The sequence below is a fragment of the Leucopleurus acutus genome (assembly GCF_964270905.1).
Source record: "Leucopleurus acutus genome assembly, chromosome: 19".
Taxonomy (NCBI): domain Eukaryota; kingdom Metazoa; phylum Chordata; class Mammalia; order Artiodactyla; family Delphinidae; genus Leucopleurus; species Leucopleurus acutus.
In genome coordinates this window covers 27,569,491-27,589,880 of record NC_139161.1, presented here as the reverse complement: position 1 = coordinate 27,589,880, position 20,390 = coordinate 27,569,491, and the positions used below count along the sequence as shown (strand labels likewise).

At 38.9% G+C, this 20,390-nt stretch overlaps 1 protein-coding gene across 3 annotated transcripts in view; it reads right to left on the bottom strand.

The window, feature by feature from the left end:
- BCAS3 (BCAS3 microtubule associated cell migration factor) overlaps positions 1–20,390 on the bottom strand; it is a 574,807-nt gene that overhangs the window by 479,716 nt on the left and 74,701 nt on the right. For all 3 annotated transcript variants that reach the window (XM_082859916.1, XM_082859918.1, XM_082859917.1), the window contains exon 7: positions 7,859–7,931. In XM_082859916.1, coding sequence (XP_082716042.1) covers positions 7,859–7,931 — 73 coding nt within the window. The remainder of the gene's footprint in view (positions 1–7,858; positions 7,932–20,390) is intronic.

Sequence of the window (20,390 nt, the reverse complement as noted above, 5' to 3'; positions counted from 1 at the left end):
ACCTGTTACAGTAATGTCATCTTATTTCCTTAAGGTTTTATTACATCCATAATCAGATAAACAGGGTGTGCTCTATCATGCTCTGAGGGCTCTGGTGGTTCTAAGACAACACTAAAGTCAAGAGGTCTGTGAACAATCCATGATATTGGATACCCCACTATCCTGACCCATCTCATTAAAAACCTCTGTGCCAGGGTGGCAGCTTTCAGCATAAATGGTATATCAAAGGTGTAAAAGCCCAGTCTTTGAAAGCAGTAGAGAGTCACAAGGCCATGCAGAGAGCTAGAAGAAAACGCAGAACACCCACAGAAATGTAAAAGACCAGTGAGATGAACAAGCGAAAGACTGGGTACTTGAAGGAAGGCCAAGGAATTACTCAAAAAGCTCATGTGTTAGAGCACCAGAGACTGGAAGAATGGCATAAACCTCTTTTTTGTATCTGCACAAGTAATGCCAGCCCAAACTGTGATTCCATCAGACCTCACAACACAACAGGATGAAAATCAGTTAAAACAAGGGCATCATATGTAACGGCTCTGTGACATTTCATTACAAGAAGAAATGTCAGATACTTAGTATCCCAAGCAACCTCCCTTCTAGTTCTATTTAACATAACCTTTATTTATTTTAGACACAAGTTGAATTAAACTCTCTTCAGCAACACTTCAGGACAGTGAAACTGCTTAACCTCCACCTAAATAACTGCTGCTTTAGATCAGTGTCTACCAAACACCAGCCCTAAGAATGTCTATATGTGTATAACTGAGTCACTGTGCTGTACAGCAGAGAATGGCACAACACTGTACATCAACTATACTTCAAGAAAATTAAATAAATAAATAAATAGATAAAAACCAGTCCCACAGAATTCTGTCAATCCAAAATGACCTTTTTTAGCAATTGGTAACAAACTGCAAAACTATTAATACTGTGAACTAACTGTATCATATTTAATGAACAGTCCTTAATTTTGAAATTAAGTCTTCATTCCTATGCAGCTATTAAAATTAATTAGCTTTTTTCAAGATAAATTTAAGATGTCTTTGGTTGCCAAAATCTTAATCTCTCTGATTATTAAAATTCAATCTTGGAAATATGGCCATAGAGTGCTTATTTAATAAGAGATAAGGGATTCCTATCAAATTGAAATAAAGAAATTTTCTCACACTTTCATTTTATTTTATTTTAATATTTATTTATTTATTTGGCTGTGTCAGGTCGTAGTTGTGGCACGCGGGATCTTCGTTGCCACGTGTGGGATCTTCATTGCCATGTGTGGGATCTTCGTTGCAGCATGCAGGATCTTTTCCGTTGCAGTGTGCAGAATCTTTAGTTGAGGCATGCAAACTCTTAGTTGCGGCATGTGGGATCTAGTTCCCTGACCAGGAATTGAATCTGGGCCCCCTGCATTGGGAGTCTTAGCCACTGGACCACCAGGGAAGTCCCTCTCACTCTTTTAATTGAAGCATAGTTGACTTTCAATATTCGTTTCAGGTGTACAACACAGTGGTTCAATACTTTTATAGATTATACACCATACAAAGTTATTATAAAATCTGGACTTTATTCTGTGTTGTATATTACATCCCTGTATCTTATTTATTTTACAACTGGTAGTTTGTACCTCTTAATCCCCTTCACCTATTTCACCACTTCTCCCACCCTGCTCCCCTCTGGTAATCACTGGTTTGTTCTCTGTAAGTCTGTTTCTGAGGGAAATTTTCTCACTCTCACGAGAATTTCCCACCACCAAATGGATATATGATGTGAGTCTCTGGATAAGACTTCCTTTATCTGTAGCATATATCTTACGTGGTTTCAAGGTTCTTTCCACTACCAGTATTCTATGATTCTCTCTATGTAAAGATCACATCTTCACTCCAATAACGTGATGATATTATATTGGATTAAACGTTCTTCAAGGTCTGCAGTCAGCTGTTGAATAACGTTACTCTTCTGCAATTATTCATAATACCCAACAAAATCCTAACCACAAAAAACTGCATTACTGGAACAGTTTAGCATGTAATACACAATGAGCTTTCATTTCCTAAGAAAGTGTATATTCCTTAGTATACTGTCCATACTTCTCCTCCCTCCCTCAAATTATTACACAAGGCACTGACTTAATCCCTGGATCAGTAGCACAATAAACATTATGTCCCACCAAGCACTTAAATGGCTTATCTGGAATGATTATGAAACAGTGTATCTGTCTCTCTCTCTCCCCTTCTCCTTCTCCCTCTTTCTCTCTACATAGACACATACACACAAAAAAAGACAACAACACTAGAATATAAAAATAAATGGCATTTTAATGACTGTCATGAATGCAGTAACAGCCAGTATTAAAAATTGTGGGCTAAGTGTAATGTGTGTATACCTAAAGGATAAAAAATGAGGAAGGACTGCGATTATTTCCATAGTAATTCCCCCTCTTTCTTTGAAAAGTTATTCTAAATTTAATATAAATATGAAAATTTATACATCAAAAGGAAATTTTACTGAACTTTCCTAAGAAGAACTAAGTGGCATTCATTGTGAATATAAGCAACTGACAGTGTCCAAAGCACCTTGTGCTCAATAAAGCATTTGCCACGGAAATGAACAGCAACAGACATGTCTTGTACGGCTCCAAAGGGTGAAGGGGGTCCTAAAATTTTGTTCACCACAGGCTCTGAAGAAGACATCAACACCCAGGTTCAGGAGATGTGGTTCCTCAGATTAAGACATTTTCTCAACCATAAAAAAGTGTTACTAAGCAAGCTTACTAAAATTCATTTAGCAAAAAGTAAATATTTTTGAGAGCCTGCTAGTTAGAAGGACTGTGCTTAAAACCAAGGAGGACTTCCCTGGTGGCACAGTGGTTAAGAATTAGCCTGCCAATGCAGGGGACACAGGTTCGAACCCAGGAAGATCCCACATGCTGCGAAGCAACCAAGCCGTGTGCCACAACTACTGAGTCTGCACACCACAACTGAAGTCCACGCGACCTAGAGCCGTGGAGCCACAACTACTCAAGCCCACACACCATGGGGCCCACGTGCCGCAACTACTGAAGCTTGCGCTCCTAGAGCCTGTGTTCCACAACAAGAGAGGCCACTGCAATGAGAAGTCTGCACACCACAACGAAGAGTAGCCCCTGCTCACCACAGCTAGGGAAAGCCCATGCAGCAACAAAGACCCAACGCAGCCAAAAGAAAAAAGCAAACAAACAAAAACAACAAAACAAAAACAACAAGAAGAAAATATCTTTGCATTTATTTATCAATAACCATTCTTCTTTTTATAAGGCTTTTTTTTTTAAGATGTTGGTAGGAGTTTATTAATTAATGTATTTATTTTTGCTGTGTTGGGTCTTCGTTTCTGTGCGAGGGCATTCTCTAGTTGTGGCAAGTGGGGGCCACTCTTCATCACGGTGCACGGGCCTCTTACTATCGTGGCCTCTCGTTGTGTAGCACAGGCTCCAGACACGCAGGCTCAGTAGTTGTGGCTCATGGGCCTAGTTGCTCCGCGGCATGTGGGATCCTCCCAGACCAGGGCTCGAACCCGTGTCCCCTGCATTAGCAGGCAGATTCTCAACCACTGCGCCACCAGGGAAGCCCAATAACCATTCTTAAAACAACCCAGCAAATGACACGGACATATAGCAGTCTCTTTCCAGAATGATTCTCCTACTAGAAATAAATTAATGAGCAGAAATGGGACAGAGGAAATGAGTGCCTACAATAGACTTTTTTGAAATAGGTAAATGCTATTTTTTTAAATAAATTTATTTTTGGCTGTGTTGGGTCTTCGTTGCTGTTCACGGGCTTTCCTTAGTTGCAGAGAGCTGGTGCCACTCTTCGTTGCAGTGCATGGGCTTCAGTAGTTGTGGCACATGGGCCCAGAAGTTGTGGCTCATGGGCTCTAGAGCACAGGCTCAGCAGTTGTGGTGCACGGGCTTAGTTGCTCCACGGCATGTGGCATCTTCCCAGACCAGGGCTCGAACCTGTGTCCCCTGCCTTGGCAGGCGGATTCCCAACCACTACGCCACCAAGGAAGCCCAGCAAATGCTATTTTTTTTTTGGGGGGGGGGTGCTGCATTGGGTCTTCATTGCTGCCTGTGGGCTTTCTCTAGTTGTGGCGAGCAGGGGCTACTCTTCGTTGTGGTGTGCAGGCTTCTCATTGCGGTGGCTTCTCTTGTTGTGGAGCACGGGCTCTAGGCACGCGGGCTCAGCAGTTGTGGCTCGCAGGCTCTAGAGTGCAGGTTCAGTAGTTTCGACACAGGGGCCTTGCTGCTCCGCGGCATGTGGGAATCTTCCCAGACCAGGGCTCAAACCCATGTCCCCTGCATTGGCAGGCGGATTCTTAACCACTGCGCCACCAGTGAAGTTCCGCAAATGCTATTTTAATCAGAACTATATTCATCGCCCCTGTGGTCATTAATGTGTCAACTTGGCTAGGCCACAATAACCAAATTTGGTCAAATATTATTCTAGATGTTTCTCTGAAGGTATTTTTTATATAAGACTAACATTTCAATCAGCAGTTTGAGTAAAGCAGATTATGCTTCATAATGTGAGTGGGACTCATCCAATCAGTTCAAAGTTCTAATAAAATTTTAAAACATTGACTTCCTTGGAGGAAGAGGGAATTCTGTCTTTGGATTGAAATTGTAACTCTTCCCTCAGTCTCCAGATTTTGGATCTGCAGCCCTCACAATCATGTGAGACAATTTCTTAAAATCAATCCCCCACTCCCTCCCTCCCTGCACACATACATCCCACATCCCACTGGTTCTGATTCCCCGGAGAACCCTGACTAATATAACCTGCATAACATCATGGTCATCCCTCAATAAATCATCTCATCACCTACTATATACAACCCTTCCTTTCGTGTCTTATTTTTTGATAAAGTGATACCTCAATAAATGAATCCTGTAAAAATAAAAACAATCTGCTTAATCATACAGTTAAGCAGGGTTGCTAAGGAATGGAAAATCTTTCAAAACCTGCAAACCAAACTCAGTAGGTAGCTGAGCACCTTCCGTAAACACATCTTTTTGTGGGGCTTCAACAGGACTGGGTGCACCTGAATTACAGGGACCTAAACACCAGGAAGAGTGAAATCAACAAGGTTTTCTTTCACCACAGGTGTTTCCCCTCTTCTGCTTGGTTCCCTTTCCCTTTCAGCTCACTTGTCAACACACCAGTTCCCTGATACTTGTGCTGACTTGAATATGGTGTTGCGTTCTTCCAGAGAGTTTATTTCACCTTTTTTCTCTTCAACTCCAGAATTTCCATTTGGTTTTTCTACAATTTCTAATTTCTTATTGAGATTCTCTATTTGTTCAGTCACTGTTATCATACTTCCCTATCATTCCAGAAACGGTTCATTTAGTTCTTAGAACATATGTAGAATAACGGCTTTAAAGGCCCTGTCTACAAATTTTAACATTGGAAACAATCAGGAACACTTTCTATTGCCTACTTTTCTCAATATATCACACTTTCCTATTTCTTGGTATGTATCATAATTTTATGTTGAAAACTAGACATGTTATATAAAATAGTATAAGAATTCTGGAAATCTCTCTTCCTCCACAATGTGCAGTTACTAATGCCTCTGCTGAGTTTTACTTTTCTTTAATTCTTCTTTTCATTTTAAAGCCTGCTTGCCTGGGGGTTGCCCCTGTGTCTAAGTAGCTTAGTGATTTAGCCAAAGATTCGACAGAGAATTTGCTCAAATACCCTAAGTCAATAAAGGTTGTCATCCTTTCCAAAAGGATCTATGTGTGGGTAGAGGAACACGTTCAACAGGCAGACATTTTCAAGTCTTCCAGATTTTAGCTTTCCCTGGATGCTTTCATGGCTCCTCTGCCCCTACATGAAGCCTCAGCTAACCATGACTTTAGGCTAAAAGAGCCATGGGCCTGCACAACTCTCATGACCCCAAGACCATAACTTCCAGGGACAATGCTGCTGGGCATCATCATGACATTGCACACCCTGGAAAATCAAGCAAGCTGGAAGGGGAAAGGGTGGAGTGTGATGGGAGCAGCTTCCGGGCATGAATGTGACAGATTGCCACTGTTACGGCTTAATATTTACCGGTTTCTCAAACATAAACACTTTCCACATTGTTGGAAGCCTTTGGTTGAGTTCTAGAGCACTGAAATAGTTGTTATTACCTGTTTTGCAGATGGACTTCATTCTAAGTCACAAACCTCCATCTTTCCTAAGTATATTTATACCAGTGTCTGTTCCCCTTTTATAGCTTTATAACGTACTTTGGAAGTCCTTAGTCTTCTTCATGTACTGCCAAACTTTCTTATTCCTTTAGATCCAGCATAAGCTGTGCCTTCCTCATGAGGCCATCTCCCATTAATCCATGCACACTGATCTCTACCTTCTTTGAATTCCTATTACACATCATTATATCACAATCATTTTCTGTGTGCTATGTTTTTGTTTTCAGCAACATCCGTAAGTCTTTGGGACAAGGAATTCGGTTTTCATGCTTTGTATCCTCATCCCATACCTGGCAGAGTGATGAGCACAAAGTAAATTTTTGCCCACTTCAACCCAAAAATTTACACCGGAAGAAAACTGCCTTGTAATGCATGTATGTAGCCCAACCATTTCCCCAGAAAGCAACGATTAAGATTCCAAGACCTAATCATGTAACACCACTAGCACATTCTTCCCTTCTGCACTGCATCCATGACCTAGAGTGTACACTATCAGCTGAAAGTACAAGGCAGGGACTACTGGTTGCCAAGCCTAATATTCATTTTGATCCTCTACCTTACTAACAAAACAATAATCATATCCCTGCTTACCTTGTAGCTAGGAGTTCAAGTGGAGGAGAGGCACTAACTGAAAAGACAGTAGCCTTCTTGAGATCATTAGGGGAAGGGGTCAGATCCTAAAAGATGTCAAAACTAGAAATGGAAAGAACCTAGGTCATTAATGACATATCACAGAAACACTTCACTAGCCCTGGACTGCCTACCCAGTAACTTTCAATTACATGGTTTGTATAGGCCATTGCAATTTTACCAGCGGCTGAATTGGAATTACATAGTGAAAAGGTCACGACAAACCTGATAACTAAATCACCACAAGCCATTAAGAAGCACATATTCTCATTTACTATATAGAGAAAGTAGGGGAAAATCTGACTTCCTGAGTAATAACCATTAATCATCTTTGTCCATAGTCCTCTCATGGTCACAAATGTAACCAGCATGGAATTAAGAGAATGCTTGCTTGGGTTTGAATCCACAGCTCCACTGTGTGAATTCAGCGCCTGAGTGTTTCTAAACTGCAAAATGGGACTAAGAACAGTATCTATTTCATAGTATTGCTGAAAGAAATGAAAGAGAAAATTCATGGAATGCCTTTAGAACAGCATCAGGCACATGCTAGCTACAACAACAGTAAATGTTAATGGTGGTGGTGGTAGTGGTGGTGGTGGTGATGATGACGATGATGATGATGATGACAACGACGACGGCGACCTAATAGTAAGTTCTAATCCACTGTAGAAGGCCACTATAAATACTAAATAAACACATAAACTGAAACACATTTTTCTTAACGCTGCTAATCTTTTATTTCAAGACTGAAGTCTGAGGTACTGCTGGCTTGCTTTCATGTTTTGCTATCACCCTACATTTGAGAAAACAGTGAGCAGAAAAATCCCAAGGACTGAGTGACAAAAACCCTAAATATGTTTTTATTTCCTTTCCCATCTGTCTTGTAAGAGCATACTCTCATGGTAAACAAAGATTTGAAGACATCAAAGTTCCCCCTCTGAAATAATACAAAATTTTAATAGTGGTTCAAAGAAATTTTTTTTAATTCCTTACCCAGAAGATCCAGTGCTCTTACAAACACCAAGGAGGGGCCTTTTTTCAGCAAAGTTGTCACACTTTTGAGCACCTGATAAGGAACATGAAATAAAATGTAAAATAAAACTTTGAGAAGTATTCTTGTATATTTCCCATTATTTTTATTCTCTCAAAACATTTACAGCTAAAGAGATAGCAAAACATTCATTTAAATTGATATATTTATACAGTTGACTGAACAAAAACTAGAAGAGCTATAAATAAACTTATAACTATTTTCAAAATTGAACCAACATTTAAAAACCTTTTTTTAAAATTAGCAACGTCAATCTTATACACATTCACCATGAAATCAGAAAACCACCCCCAATTCCACCAACTAATTACCTAAGAGTTGTATAACCTTGATTTCAAAACTAAATAAAGGAAGGTCACAACAGAAACTTTAAAAACTTCAAAATTTCAGGCCATTCTCAATACACAACAATGCAAAATCCTGAGAAAAGACTAGTAAAATGAATAGCAATGTATTAGAAAAAAAATTAAATCAGTCAGTCTGTGAAGAAAGACCGAAAGACATTGTCAACCAGAGAGCTCCAAGAAACAGCACACCAAAGCACCCTCAATAAAGTTAGAGGTTGGCAAACACATACACATTGCTTGCAATCAGCTTTTTAGTTTGCTGCTTACAAACAGGTACAAGCACCTGGAAAAGTGGTTAACTCTGTACAGGAAGAAAGTATCAAAAATTTTGAAACTATCATTAATAATTTTAAAAATATGAGAAGATATTTCAGGCATGAAGCAATATAAGAATGCAATGAAAACTGATGCTTAGAAAATAAAAGAGCTCTGGGAAGTTAAAAACAAGGTAGATATTATTTAAAAACTCAACACAAACATCAGAGAAAGTTTCCTACAGAACACAGCAAAAACAACCGAAAAAAAAAAGAAAAACAGCATTAATTTATACACACACACAAACACATACACAAGAGAAATGTTAAAGGACAGCCTCAAAGTTCCAGTACGTAGGTAGGAATTCCAAAAAGAGAGAAAAGAGAAAAACAGAGGAGGAAAGAATCCATGAAATGTTTCAAAATTTTTCACAGAACAAACAAGGACAAACAAGAATTTTGCAAAAACGAGGCAAGGACTCCACTCTCACCACTACTATTCAGCATAGTACTGGAAGTTCTAGACAAGGCAACGAAGCAGAAGAGAAAGGGGGAAAAAGTCATACAGATAAGAAAGGAAGAAATAAAACTCCCTATTTTCAGATAACATGATTGATACACTGAAAATCCCAAGGAATCAACAACAGCAAAAACTTCTACAGCTAGTGAGTTAGCTCAGCAAGCTCACCAGAGTCAAGATCAACATACAAAATATCAACCGTATTTCTATATACTAGCAACAAGCACACAGAATTCCAGATTAAAAATACAATACCATTAATAACTTCTCAAAAGAACATTAAGTACTCAGGTATAAATCTAAAATATATATTCAGGACTTAGAGACTGAAAACTACAAAACGCTGATGCAGGAAATGAAAGACAATTTAAGTAAACGGATATATAAAGTTGACAGAAGATGCACAGATTAATGGAACTGAAGACAATCCAGAAACAGACCCAAACAAATATGGTCAACTGATTTTTGAAAGAGGTGTAAAGGCAATTAAGTGGAATAAGACCGTTTAACCATTTCAACAAATGGTCCTGAGGCAGCTGCATACCCATAGGAAAAGAATAAAACTGGAAATAAAACACCTTACCTAAAATTAACTCAACATGGATCAGAGATTAAAATGTAAGACTATATAACTTTTAGAAGAAAACAAAAGAAAATCGTAGGACCTAGGGCTTGGTGAAGAGGTCTCAGACATGACACAGAAAATATGATCCATGAGACCGAAAAAAGCAATAAGTTGGCTATAATTAAAATTAAAAACAAGCTACACATTGGAAAAAATACTTGTAAAACACATATTTAACAAAGGACCCATCTAGAATATATGAAATAATCTCAACATACTCAAAACTAAAAAACAAAAATCCAACTTTAAATGGGCAAAAGACATGAGATATTTCACTGAAAATAAGATATGGAAAGCAGATATGCAAATGAAAAGATTTTCAACAACATTAGCTACCAGGGAAATGTAAAAAGCAAATGCTGACAAAAATGCAGAGAACTTAGATCTTTCACACATTCCTGGTGGAAATATAAAATAGTACACCCCCTTTAGAAAAGAGTGTGGCAGTTTCTTTAAAAGAGCAGAAACAAAAAACCTAAACATACACTTACCATATATCCCAGCAATCATACTACTGGGCATTTATCCCAGAAAAATAAAAACTACACCCACACAAACTTGTACACAAATTTCATAATAGATTTATTTTAAACAGCAAAATAAGTGAAATCATCCCTGATGTCCTTCAGCAGATGAATTTTACCTCCACACCATGAAATATTAATCAGTAGTAAGAAGGAACTAACTATTGATACACTAAACAACTTGGATACACCTCAACAAACTTGTGCTAAGTGAAAAAGCAATACTGTGTAAATCCACTTATGTAATACTCTTGAAATGACAAAATTAGTACAGAGATGGAAAACAGACTAATAAATTCCCAAAGGTTAGGGATGGTGAACGGAGATGGTGTCAGGGAGATTACTGTAGTGATGAAATAGATCTGTATCTTGATTATGGTAGTGGTTACGTGAATGTACACATGTGATAAAATGACATGGAACTATGTGCACACATCCCACCAATGTCAGTTTCCTGGTTTTTATATTGTGTATAAGATGTAACCAGCTGGGCAGAGGGTGCACAAGACCTGTCTGTAGTATTTTTGCAACTTTCTGGTAAATATGTAATATCTCAGAAGGCAGGTTATTTTTAAATGGAAGGTAGAATAAAGAGGATAAATATTTTCTTTTAATATTATGTAATTTAGTTTATGCTCTTTAAAAAGGTACATATGTCAAGAGTGAGACGAAAAGCCACAGACTTGGAGAAATACTTGCCAAAGACACATCTGATAAAGGAGTGTTATCCCAAATATAACAAAGTACTTTTAAAACTAAACAGTAAGAATACGAACAGCCCAATTTAAAACTGAGAAAAAGATCTGAACAGACACTTAACCAAAGTAAATATACAGGTGGCCAATAAGCATATGAAAAGATGCTCCACATCACAGGTCATCAGGGAAATTCAAATCAAAACAACAATAAGATACCACTCCACACATACTAGACCAGCCAAAATGTAAAACAACGACAACACTGGATGCTGACAAGGATGCAGACCAACAAGAACTCTCAGTCATCGCTAGAGGGAATGCAAAACGGTACAGCCACATCGTAAGACAGTGTGGCAGTTTCTTACTAAACTAAACATGCTCTTACTACAAGATCCAGCAATCATGCTCCTTGGTATTTACCCAAAGGAGTTGAAAACTTTGTTTACACAAAAACCTGCACATGGACATTTATATCAGCTTTGTTCCCAGTTGCCAAAACTTGGAAGCAATCAAGATGCCCTTCAGTAGATGAGTGGATAAATAAACTGTGGTACCTCCAGACAACGGAATATGACTCACGACTAAAATGAAATGAGCTATCAAGCCATGAAAAAACATGGCGGAAACTTAAATACAAACTGAATGGCTCTGGAAAAGGCAAAAGACAGTTACTGAGACAGTAAAAATACTGAGACAGTAAAAAGATGAGTGGTGGGCTTCCCTGGTGGTGCAGTGGTTGAGAGTCCACCTGCCGATGCAGGGGACACGGGTTCATGCCCCAGTCCGGGAAGATCCCACATGCCGCAGAGCGGCTGGCCATGGCCAGCTCAGCCATGGGCGCTGAGCCTGCGCGTCCGGAGCCTGTGCTCCGCAACGGAAGAGGCCACAACAGTGAGAAGCCCGCGTACTGCAAAAAAAAAAAAAAAAAGATGAGTGGTCTTCAGGGGTTAAGAAGGAGGGAGGCATGAGTAAGTAGAGCACAGAGGATGCTTAGGGCAGGAAAACTATTCTGTTCAGACACTACAATGGTGGATACATGTCCTTATGCATTTGTCAAAATCTACTGAATGTACAACACCAATAGGGAACCCTAATGAGAATTATGGACTTTGGGTGATAATGGTGTCAGTGTGGGTACCTCTGTGGTGCAGGGTATGAATAGTGGGGGAAGTTGTGAGATGTGAGGGGTCAGGAGATATACAGCAACTCTGTACCTTCTGCTCAATTCTGATATCTAAAAAATGCTCTTAGGGCTTCCCTGGTGGCACAGTGGTTGAGAGTCCACCTGTCAATGCAGGGGACATGGGTTCGTGCCCCGGTCTGGGAAGATCCCACATGCCGCGGAGCGGCTGGGCCCGTGGGCCATGGCCGCTGAGCCCGCGCGTCCGGAGCCTGTGCTCCGCAACGGGAGAGGCCACAACAGTGAGAGGCCCGCGTACCGCTAAAAAAAAAAAAATGCTCTTAAAATATTAATTTTAAAAACATGTAGCAAGCTCTTGAACACCCATGTTCACTAAAGAATCATTCACAATAGCAAAAGGTGGCAGCAACACAAACGTCCATCAAATGATGACTGGATAAAGAAAATGTATATATTAAAAAGGAAATCTTGTCACATGCTACACACAGATGAATCTTGAGGACATTTTGCTAAATGAAATACACTATTCATGAAAAGACAAAGACAAATACTCTATTATTCCACTTGTATGGGGAATCTAAAGTAGTCCAATTCCTAGAAACAGAAAGAAAAATGTGATTACCAGGGACTAGTGATGGAGAGAGAAATGGAGAGCTGGTGTTCAATGGGTACAGAGTTCTTTGAATGCACTTAACACTGCCAAGCGGTACAATTAAAAGTTTGCCGGGAATTCCCTGGCAGTCCAATGGTTAGGGCTCTGTGCCTCCACTTCATGGGACCACGGGACACGGGTTCAATCCCTGGTCAGGGAACTAAGATCTCGCATGCTGCGCGGCACAGCTGGGCAGGAAAAAAAAAGTTTGTAAAGATTTAAAGATGGTAATTTTTTTTTTCTTTATGTTTGGCTGCCTTGGGTCTTTGCTGCTGCACGCAGGCTTTCTTTAGTTGCAGTGCGCGGGCTTCTTACTGTGGTGGCTTCTCCTGTTGCAGAGCACAGGCTCCAAGTACACAGGCTTCAGTAATTGTGGCTCCCGGGCTCTAGAGCGCAGGCTCAGTAGTTGTGGCGCACAGGCTTAGCTGCTCCACAGCACGTGGAATCTTCCCGGACCAGAGCTCGAACCCATGTCCCCTGCACTGGCAAGCAGACTCTTAACCACTGCGTCACCAGGGAAGCCCTAACGACGGTAAATTTTATGTTATGTGATTTTTACCACAATTTTGAAAAAGGTACAAGTTGTGTGCTTGAACAAGTGTGTGCCCACATGAGTGTGTGTAGTTAGATGTATAGAGAGATATTTAGTTATCTTAAGTACTAAACACATAAACACCAATTTCAGGATAGGAATAGTCCTCTTAGGGGTTTAGGATGAAGACAATATTTGGGAGAGGTAGCCAGGGGACTTCAGCTCTCTTTTAATAATGTTTCATTTCTTTGCTAGATGGTAAACAGCAACTGTAATGTTAATGTTAATAATCCTCGTTAATGGATTCCTCCAAAAATAATGAAGTTTAATCCAGAGGAGGACAGGTTAATGGTTACACATTTAGATTGTGATCTGACATAATATACTTTTAAATTGTGATAATAATTATACTAAATAGGTTAAGACAAGTTCTATGATCCACTAACAGACTGTATTATCACACCTTAAAAAGATCAAAACTATTAAAAAAAAAAAAAGGATCCAAAACTATAAACAGTGTTGATGAATAAAGTTCTCCATAACTAATTTAAATTTTGAGAAGCTTATAAAGATCAGTGACTACATCTTCACCAAACATTAATTTACTATGGATTGTGTGCTCTTACCCCTGCTAAACAAATAAATCAGATTTCACAATTAACAATATGACTTTCGAGCAAAGCACAAGTTAAAAATTAACTGGTCCAAAGCCCATAACATTTATTTTCCAAATTAATTATAATTGAACTTCAGCTATACAAGGCCAATTCTTTACTCCTCCATATTTCACCTTCACCTTTAACAATACCTATTTTCCCTCTGCATCCTGGTGTTCTGACAAGGTCTTTATGGTTTGTACCTGTATTATACATACCAATTTGATATTTTGATGAATGATACATCATGTCTTTAAAATGCAAATAATACTGGCAAGAATGGTTTGATTGTTTTTGTGTTTCTCAAACCTGAATTGAAGAATTCCATTGGTTTCCGCTGACCTACTGGGTTTACAACAGTCCTACTGAATCTGTTCTCTAGGTCAGTCACCTGACGCTTACTAAAGATAAGCGTCATGGATATTCAGAAAAGGTAACCAAGCAAAAAATTTAAACTACAAAATAATGCCCTCACTTAAGAACAACATAAAGCCAAAAGCCCCCACTGTACTACCAAAACCTTGTAAATAGAAAACACGAATCTTCAGTAAGCAAACAAACCATAACAAATCCTTCAAATATCTTTGAGGCACACTCTATATTAAATTTTTTCAAAGTTGGAAAACCATGTAACAAAACCTTAACTCTGCCTTAAATAATTTCTTTGTGGATGGTTTGAATAAATACAATTTTTTAAAGTGTTGGTATAAAAATTCTATAATCTCATGAACACCGTAGCTATTAACCTGATTTTTCTTGCAATATAAATAGCATGTACTCTCCAAGATGCCTAACGGAGTCATCACCCTCCCATAATGTAATCCTCCAAATTGTAGAGGATTAACTTTTTATACATAAAATTGTGTTTATTTGCATGCACAATAGAGAGACTGACGTTACACACACCTGTTCTACAGCATTTAACAGAATGTAGCATGATGATTGAAATGAAAAGCCGTTAGCTAAATCCATCAAATATAAAAACTATTGCAATCCTGTTGCAAAGTCCTTTTGTTAAACTCCTTTTATTCTAAATCCTTTTAATTCTGTCCTGTAACACTAAAACATTTATAAAAAGCTTAAAATCCTAATAAATCGCACAATTAAAGTAATGAAAATGTGCTTGCCCACCAAGTCACCAACTCCTCTCCCCCTCAACAAAATTCAAGACAGTTTGCATGTCAGAAAATGTTGAATAACACCCCCCATCATACACACTATTGTAAACTCATTAACTAAAGAGTTTAAGTTCATGGATCAGCCTTAAGGATTTCAAGATATCAAATAGAAACCACTCCTGTATGGATCCAAAATCATATCCAGAGGCAAATAAACATCCAACTGATAATAAGATATTCCAGCTCTACTCTTTTGATGTTGAGGATGACTGGAAAACAGAGATTTTACACAAAAGTATATTAAGTAGGTACTAATTTTAACTGAGAGTGCCTTCTGCAGAAAGATTCCATTGAACAATTTAATTCATTTTATCAGTTAAACTGTTTCCAAGTCTTCCATTCCATTTGTTATTTTACTGAAATAATTCTTTTAGAAAATATTTAATTCAATGAGGTTGTCCAAACCCATTTTCATCATAGACTCTCTCAATGTGAGCTTCAAGTTGTAGTCATATTTGCAGATCTAAATTTTAGCTAGAAAGTATGATTCCACCGTTAGTTTGTAGTCAATACATTTTATTGTGTGTAATTTTAGATTCTGTGTGGATATTTTCCCACTAAAAAGTTCCATTTTATTACGCAATGTTCTATTTTGTGCTACAAAACAATCACCATTATGAACTGAATACTCTTCAGGTTTATTTCTCACCTAAACAGAGAAAAATGTGAGGAATTTTTTTAGAACAAAGAAGACAGAGATAAAGTGGAAGATGAGATGAAGAGAGAGAAATGGGAAAACAGACACATAGGCTGCGGGTGCCATCAACCAACCCCAAGAAAAACAGGACAGAAATCTTATTGCCTTGAACAGTTTTATCAAAACATGATCACCAGGTGGCGCACTGGTTAAGAATCCGCCTGCCAATGCAAGGAACACGGGTTCGAGCCCTGCTCTGGGAAAATCCCACATGCCACGGAGCAACTAAGCCTGTGCGCCACAACTACTGAGTCTGTACTCTAGAGCCCGTGAGCCAGAACTACTGAGCCCGCGTGCCACAACTACTGAAGCCCGCACACCTAGAGCCCATGCTCTGCAACAAGAGAAGCCACTGCAATGAGAAGCCCGAGCACCACAACGAAGAGTAGCCCCAGCTCGCCGCAACCAGAGAAAAGCCTGCGCACAGCAACAAAGACCCAATGCAGCAAAAAAAAAAAAAAAAAAAAAAAAAAACCATGAACATCAGGTAAATCTTTGCATCTGCCTCAAGTATACAAAACATGAGTATACATTTTAGACTCCACCGTGACTTCAGAAAGTTTAAAATGTCAAACACACCATTTTTAAGTTATTGCTCGCTTTATTATCTTCCTCCATAAGTTAAAATGTTCAGCATGTGAGGTATCCCTTAATATTTAGTGGCATCACATTATTTCTCTTCAAGGATCAGGCCTCTTGTGCTCTTTCACAGATTTGACTCACCAGACCTTAACAAACACAAAGTACAAATCATACATTTGACAAAGGAGTAAAATGAGACTTTGAGAGGCTAAATAATTCTCCCAAGTTATTGTGGTACTAAACCACGTGCGAACCAGAATTTGTTCCTCTGTTACCCTGGCTCACTGAAAAATCTACTGTCAGAAAGTTATGACCAAGAAGAACTCTGTTGGAAAATAAATAAATGTACTGATAAAGGCTAATGTATCTAATTCCTTAGTGCTTTAATTCTCTCATCTGTAAAGTGGAGATAAGTACCAATACCTCACATAGTATTGTTGTGAAGTTTAAAAAATATAAGATATGGATTGGACTAAACAAGGTGCTGTAACATGTAAGAACTCAATAAACTTTATGCAGTTATTATTGTTGCTGGCAACCGTCGTATTGTGAATCCATTCATTTACTTTCCTCATAAGAAAAAAACACTGTTCATGTCCTTAACTCCTTTCTTGCTCTTCTACCATGGTATCAATATCTCTCTGACCTAGCCCTCTACCCTGCGCACCCACATTGGAATATGCCAAGCACACTCCTGCCTCAGGAACGCTCCATTTTCTGCTATCTCCTTGGAATTATCAAGTTATACCCTAGTTATCTCCATAGTTCTCTTACATACTTTTTTTAGGTCACTGCTAAAATATTTTCCGATCAGAAAGATCACCCTCTATCATGCTTCCGCTCCTTTGTTTTTCTTTAAATCACTTAACAGAGCCTCATATTATACACATTCGATTGACTATCTGTCTCAGCTCACCCAAATGGTGACTCAAACTCCATGACACATAAAAACTTGTATTACAAAGTTCACAACAGCTCTATTCATAATAGCTCAAAAATATATATTCAACCCAACAGGAAAATGAATAATTAAATATATTCATAAAATGGAACACTACTCAGCAATAAAAAGGAAAGATACACTGATACATGTAACATCGTCAAGAACAGGGAAGACTACTACCTCTGAAGTGAAAGAAGCTGGAACAGTATATGCTTCCGAGGGGGTAAGGATGACTGGGAAAGGGCATGTGAGAACGTTCTGGGGTAACAGAAATAATCTTTAAGGAGGTATGGGTTACATAAGTGTATGTATTTGTCAAAACCCAAAACTGTAACAGGTAAATCTCTGCATTTCTCCACTGCAAATTACACCTGCATTAAAAAATTGAAGCAAATAAGAAAGTTGTTCAGTGGCAAAGGAAATAAACTGTGTGCATGACATTAATAGTGGTTGATTAGAGTGATTAGAAGCGGGCTAAAATGTGACCAAAATATTAGTAATTAGTCTAGGGCAAAGGTATACAGGAGTTTATTGTCCTACTCATTTCACCATTCTGGGGTTTTATGTTTTTGGCAAAAACAAGTTGGAATATGCATTCTAATATGCATTAGAATAAAAAGGATAATGGGATAAACATGAAGATGTAAAATATGATATCAAAAACACAAAGTGTGGGGGAGAGGAGTTAAAATACAGATCTTTTAGAATGTGTTAGAACTTAAACGATTACCAGTTTAAAACAGGAGATACAATTAAAGATCAACATATATGAACCCAATAGTAATAACAAATCAAAAACGTACAATAAATACACAAAAAAGTAGAGAGAGGGCTTCCCTGGTGGCGCAGTGGTTCAGAGTCCACCTGCCGATGCAGGGGACGCGGATTCGTGCCCCAGTTCAGGAGGATCCCGCATGCCACAGAGCGGCTGGGCCCGTGAGCCATGGCTGCTGAGCCTGCGCGTCACAGGGCCTGTGCTCCACAACAGGAGAGGCCACAGCAGTGAGAGGCCCGCATACCGCAAAAAAAAAAAAAAAAAAAGTAGAGAGCAAGGAACACAAGCATACCACTAAAAAAAAAAAAATCATCAAACCATAGGGAAGAAACTAAAAGAAGAGGAAAAGTACAGAGAAGAACTACAGAAACAACCAGAATACAGGGAACAAGATGGCAATAAGTACATACAAATCAAAAATCACTGGGTCTTCCCTGGTGGCACAATGGTTAAGAATCCGCCTGCCAATGCAGGGGATGTGGGTTTGAGCCCTGGTCCAGGAAGATCCAACATGCTGTGGAGCAACTAAGCCTGTGCGCCATAACTACTGAGCCTGTGCTCTAGAGCCTGCAAGCCACAACTACTGAGCCCACGTGCCACAACTACTGAAGCCCGAGCACCTAGAGCCCATGCTCTGCAACAAGAGAAGCCACCACAATGAGAAGCCCGCGCACTGCAATGAAGAGTAGCCCCCACTCGCTGCAGCTAGAGAAAGCCCGTGCGCAGCAACGAAGACCCAATGCAGCCAAAAATAAAATAAATAAATATTTTTAAACATCACTTTAAATGTCAATGGAATAAATGCTTCAATCAAAAGACACAAGGAGGATGACTGAATTAAAAAAAACCAAGACCCATCTATATTCTGCTTAAAAGAGCTAAAGACACACACACAAACTGAAAGCAAAGAGACATAAAAAGAAATTTCTTGCAAATGTGGGGGGGAGCAATACTCATATCAGACAAAATAGACTTAATAACAAAGTCTATAACAAATGACAAAGCGGGCATTATTTAATGATAAAGTGATACAAGAAGAGGATATAATACTCACCAACATATATGCACCTAATACAGAAGCACCTAAATATATAAAGCAAATATTAACAGACATAAAGGGAGAAACTGGCAATAATACATTAATAGTAGGGGACTTTACGCCTCACTTACATCAATGGACGAAGCATCCATACAGAAAATCAAGAAGGAAACAATGGTCTTAAATGACGCATTAGACCGGTTAATCTTAATAGATATCTACAGGACATTCCATCCCAAAAGATCAGAATACACATTCTTATCAAGTACACATGGTATGTTCTCCAGAATAGATCATATGTTAGGCCAAAAATAACTCTCAACAAATTTCAGAGAATAGGAGTTGTATCAAGCATTTCTTCCAACCACAATGGTATAAAACTAGAAAGCAATTACAGGAAGAAAAATGGGAAAAATGAAACAATATGCTACTAAAAAACCAATGGGTCAATGAAGAAATTGAAAAGGAGATCAGAAAATACTTCAAGACAAATGAACATGGAAACATAGCTTTCTAATACCTATGGGATGCAGCATTTGACAAAATTCAACATTCGTTCATGATAAAAACTTTCATCAAAGTGGGTATAGAGGGAACATATCTGAACATAATAAAGCCCATTTATGACAAACCCACAGCTAACATCATGCTCAATGGTGAAAAGCTGAAAGTTTTTCCTCTAACATCAGTAACAAGACAATGATGCCCATTCTTGCCACTTTGGTTTAATATAGTATTGGAAGTCCTAGCCACAGCAAACAGACAAAGAAAAAAAATTAAAGGCATCCAAATTTGGAAGGGAAGTAGTAAAACTGCCACTATTTGAAATGACATGATACCATATATAGAAAACCCTGAAGTCTCCACTATTAGAACTAATAAATGACTTAGGTAAAGTGGCAGGATACAAGATTAATACATTTAAAAAATCTATTGGGACTTCTCTGGTGGTCCAGTGGGTAAGACTCTTTGCTCCCAATGCAGGGGGCCCAAGTTCCATCCCTAGTTGGGGAACTAAATCCTGAATGCATGCCACAACTACGAGTCTGCATGCCGCAACTAAGAGGTCCGCATGCCGCAACAAAGATCCAGCATGTCGCAACTAAGACCCAGCACAGCCAAAATAAATAAGTAAATAATTTTTTTTAGATCTATTGCTTTTCATACACTAATAATAAGCTATCAAAAAGAGAAAGCAAGAAGACAATCCCATTTAAAATCGCATCAAGGGCTTCCCTGGTGGTGCAGTGGTTAAGAATCCTCCTGCCAATGCAGGGAACATGGGTTCAAGCCCTGGTCTGGGAAGATCCC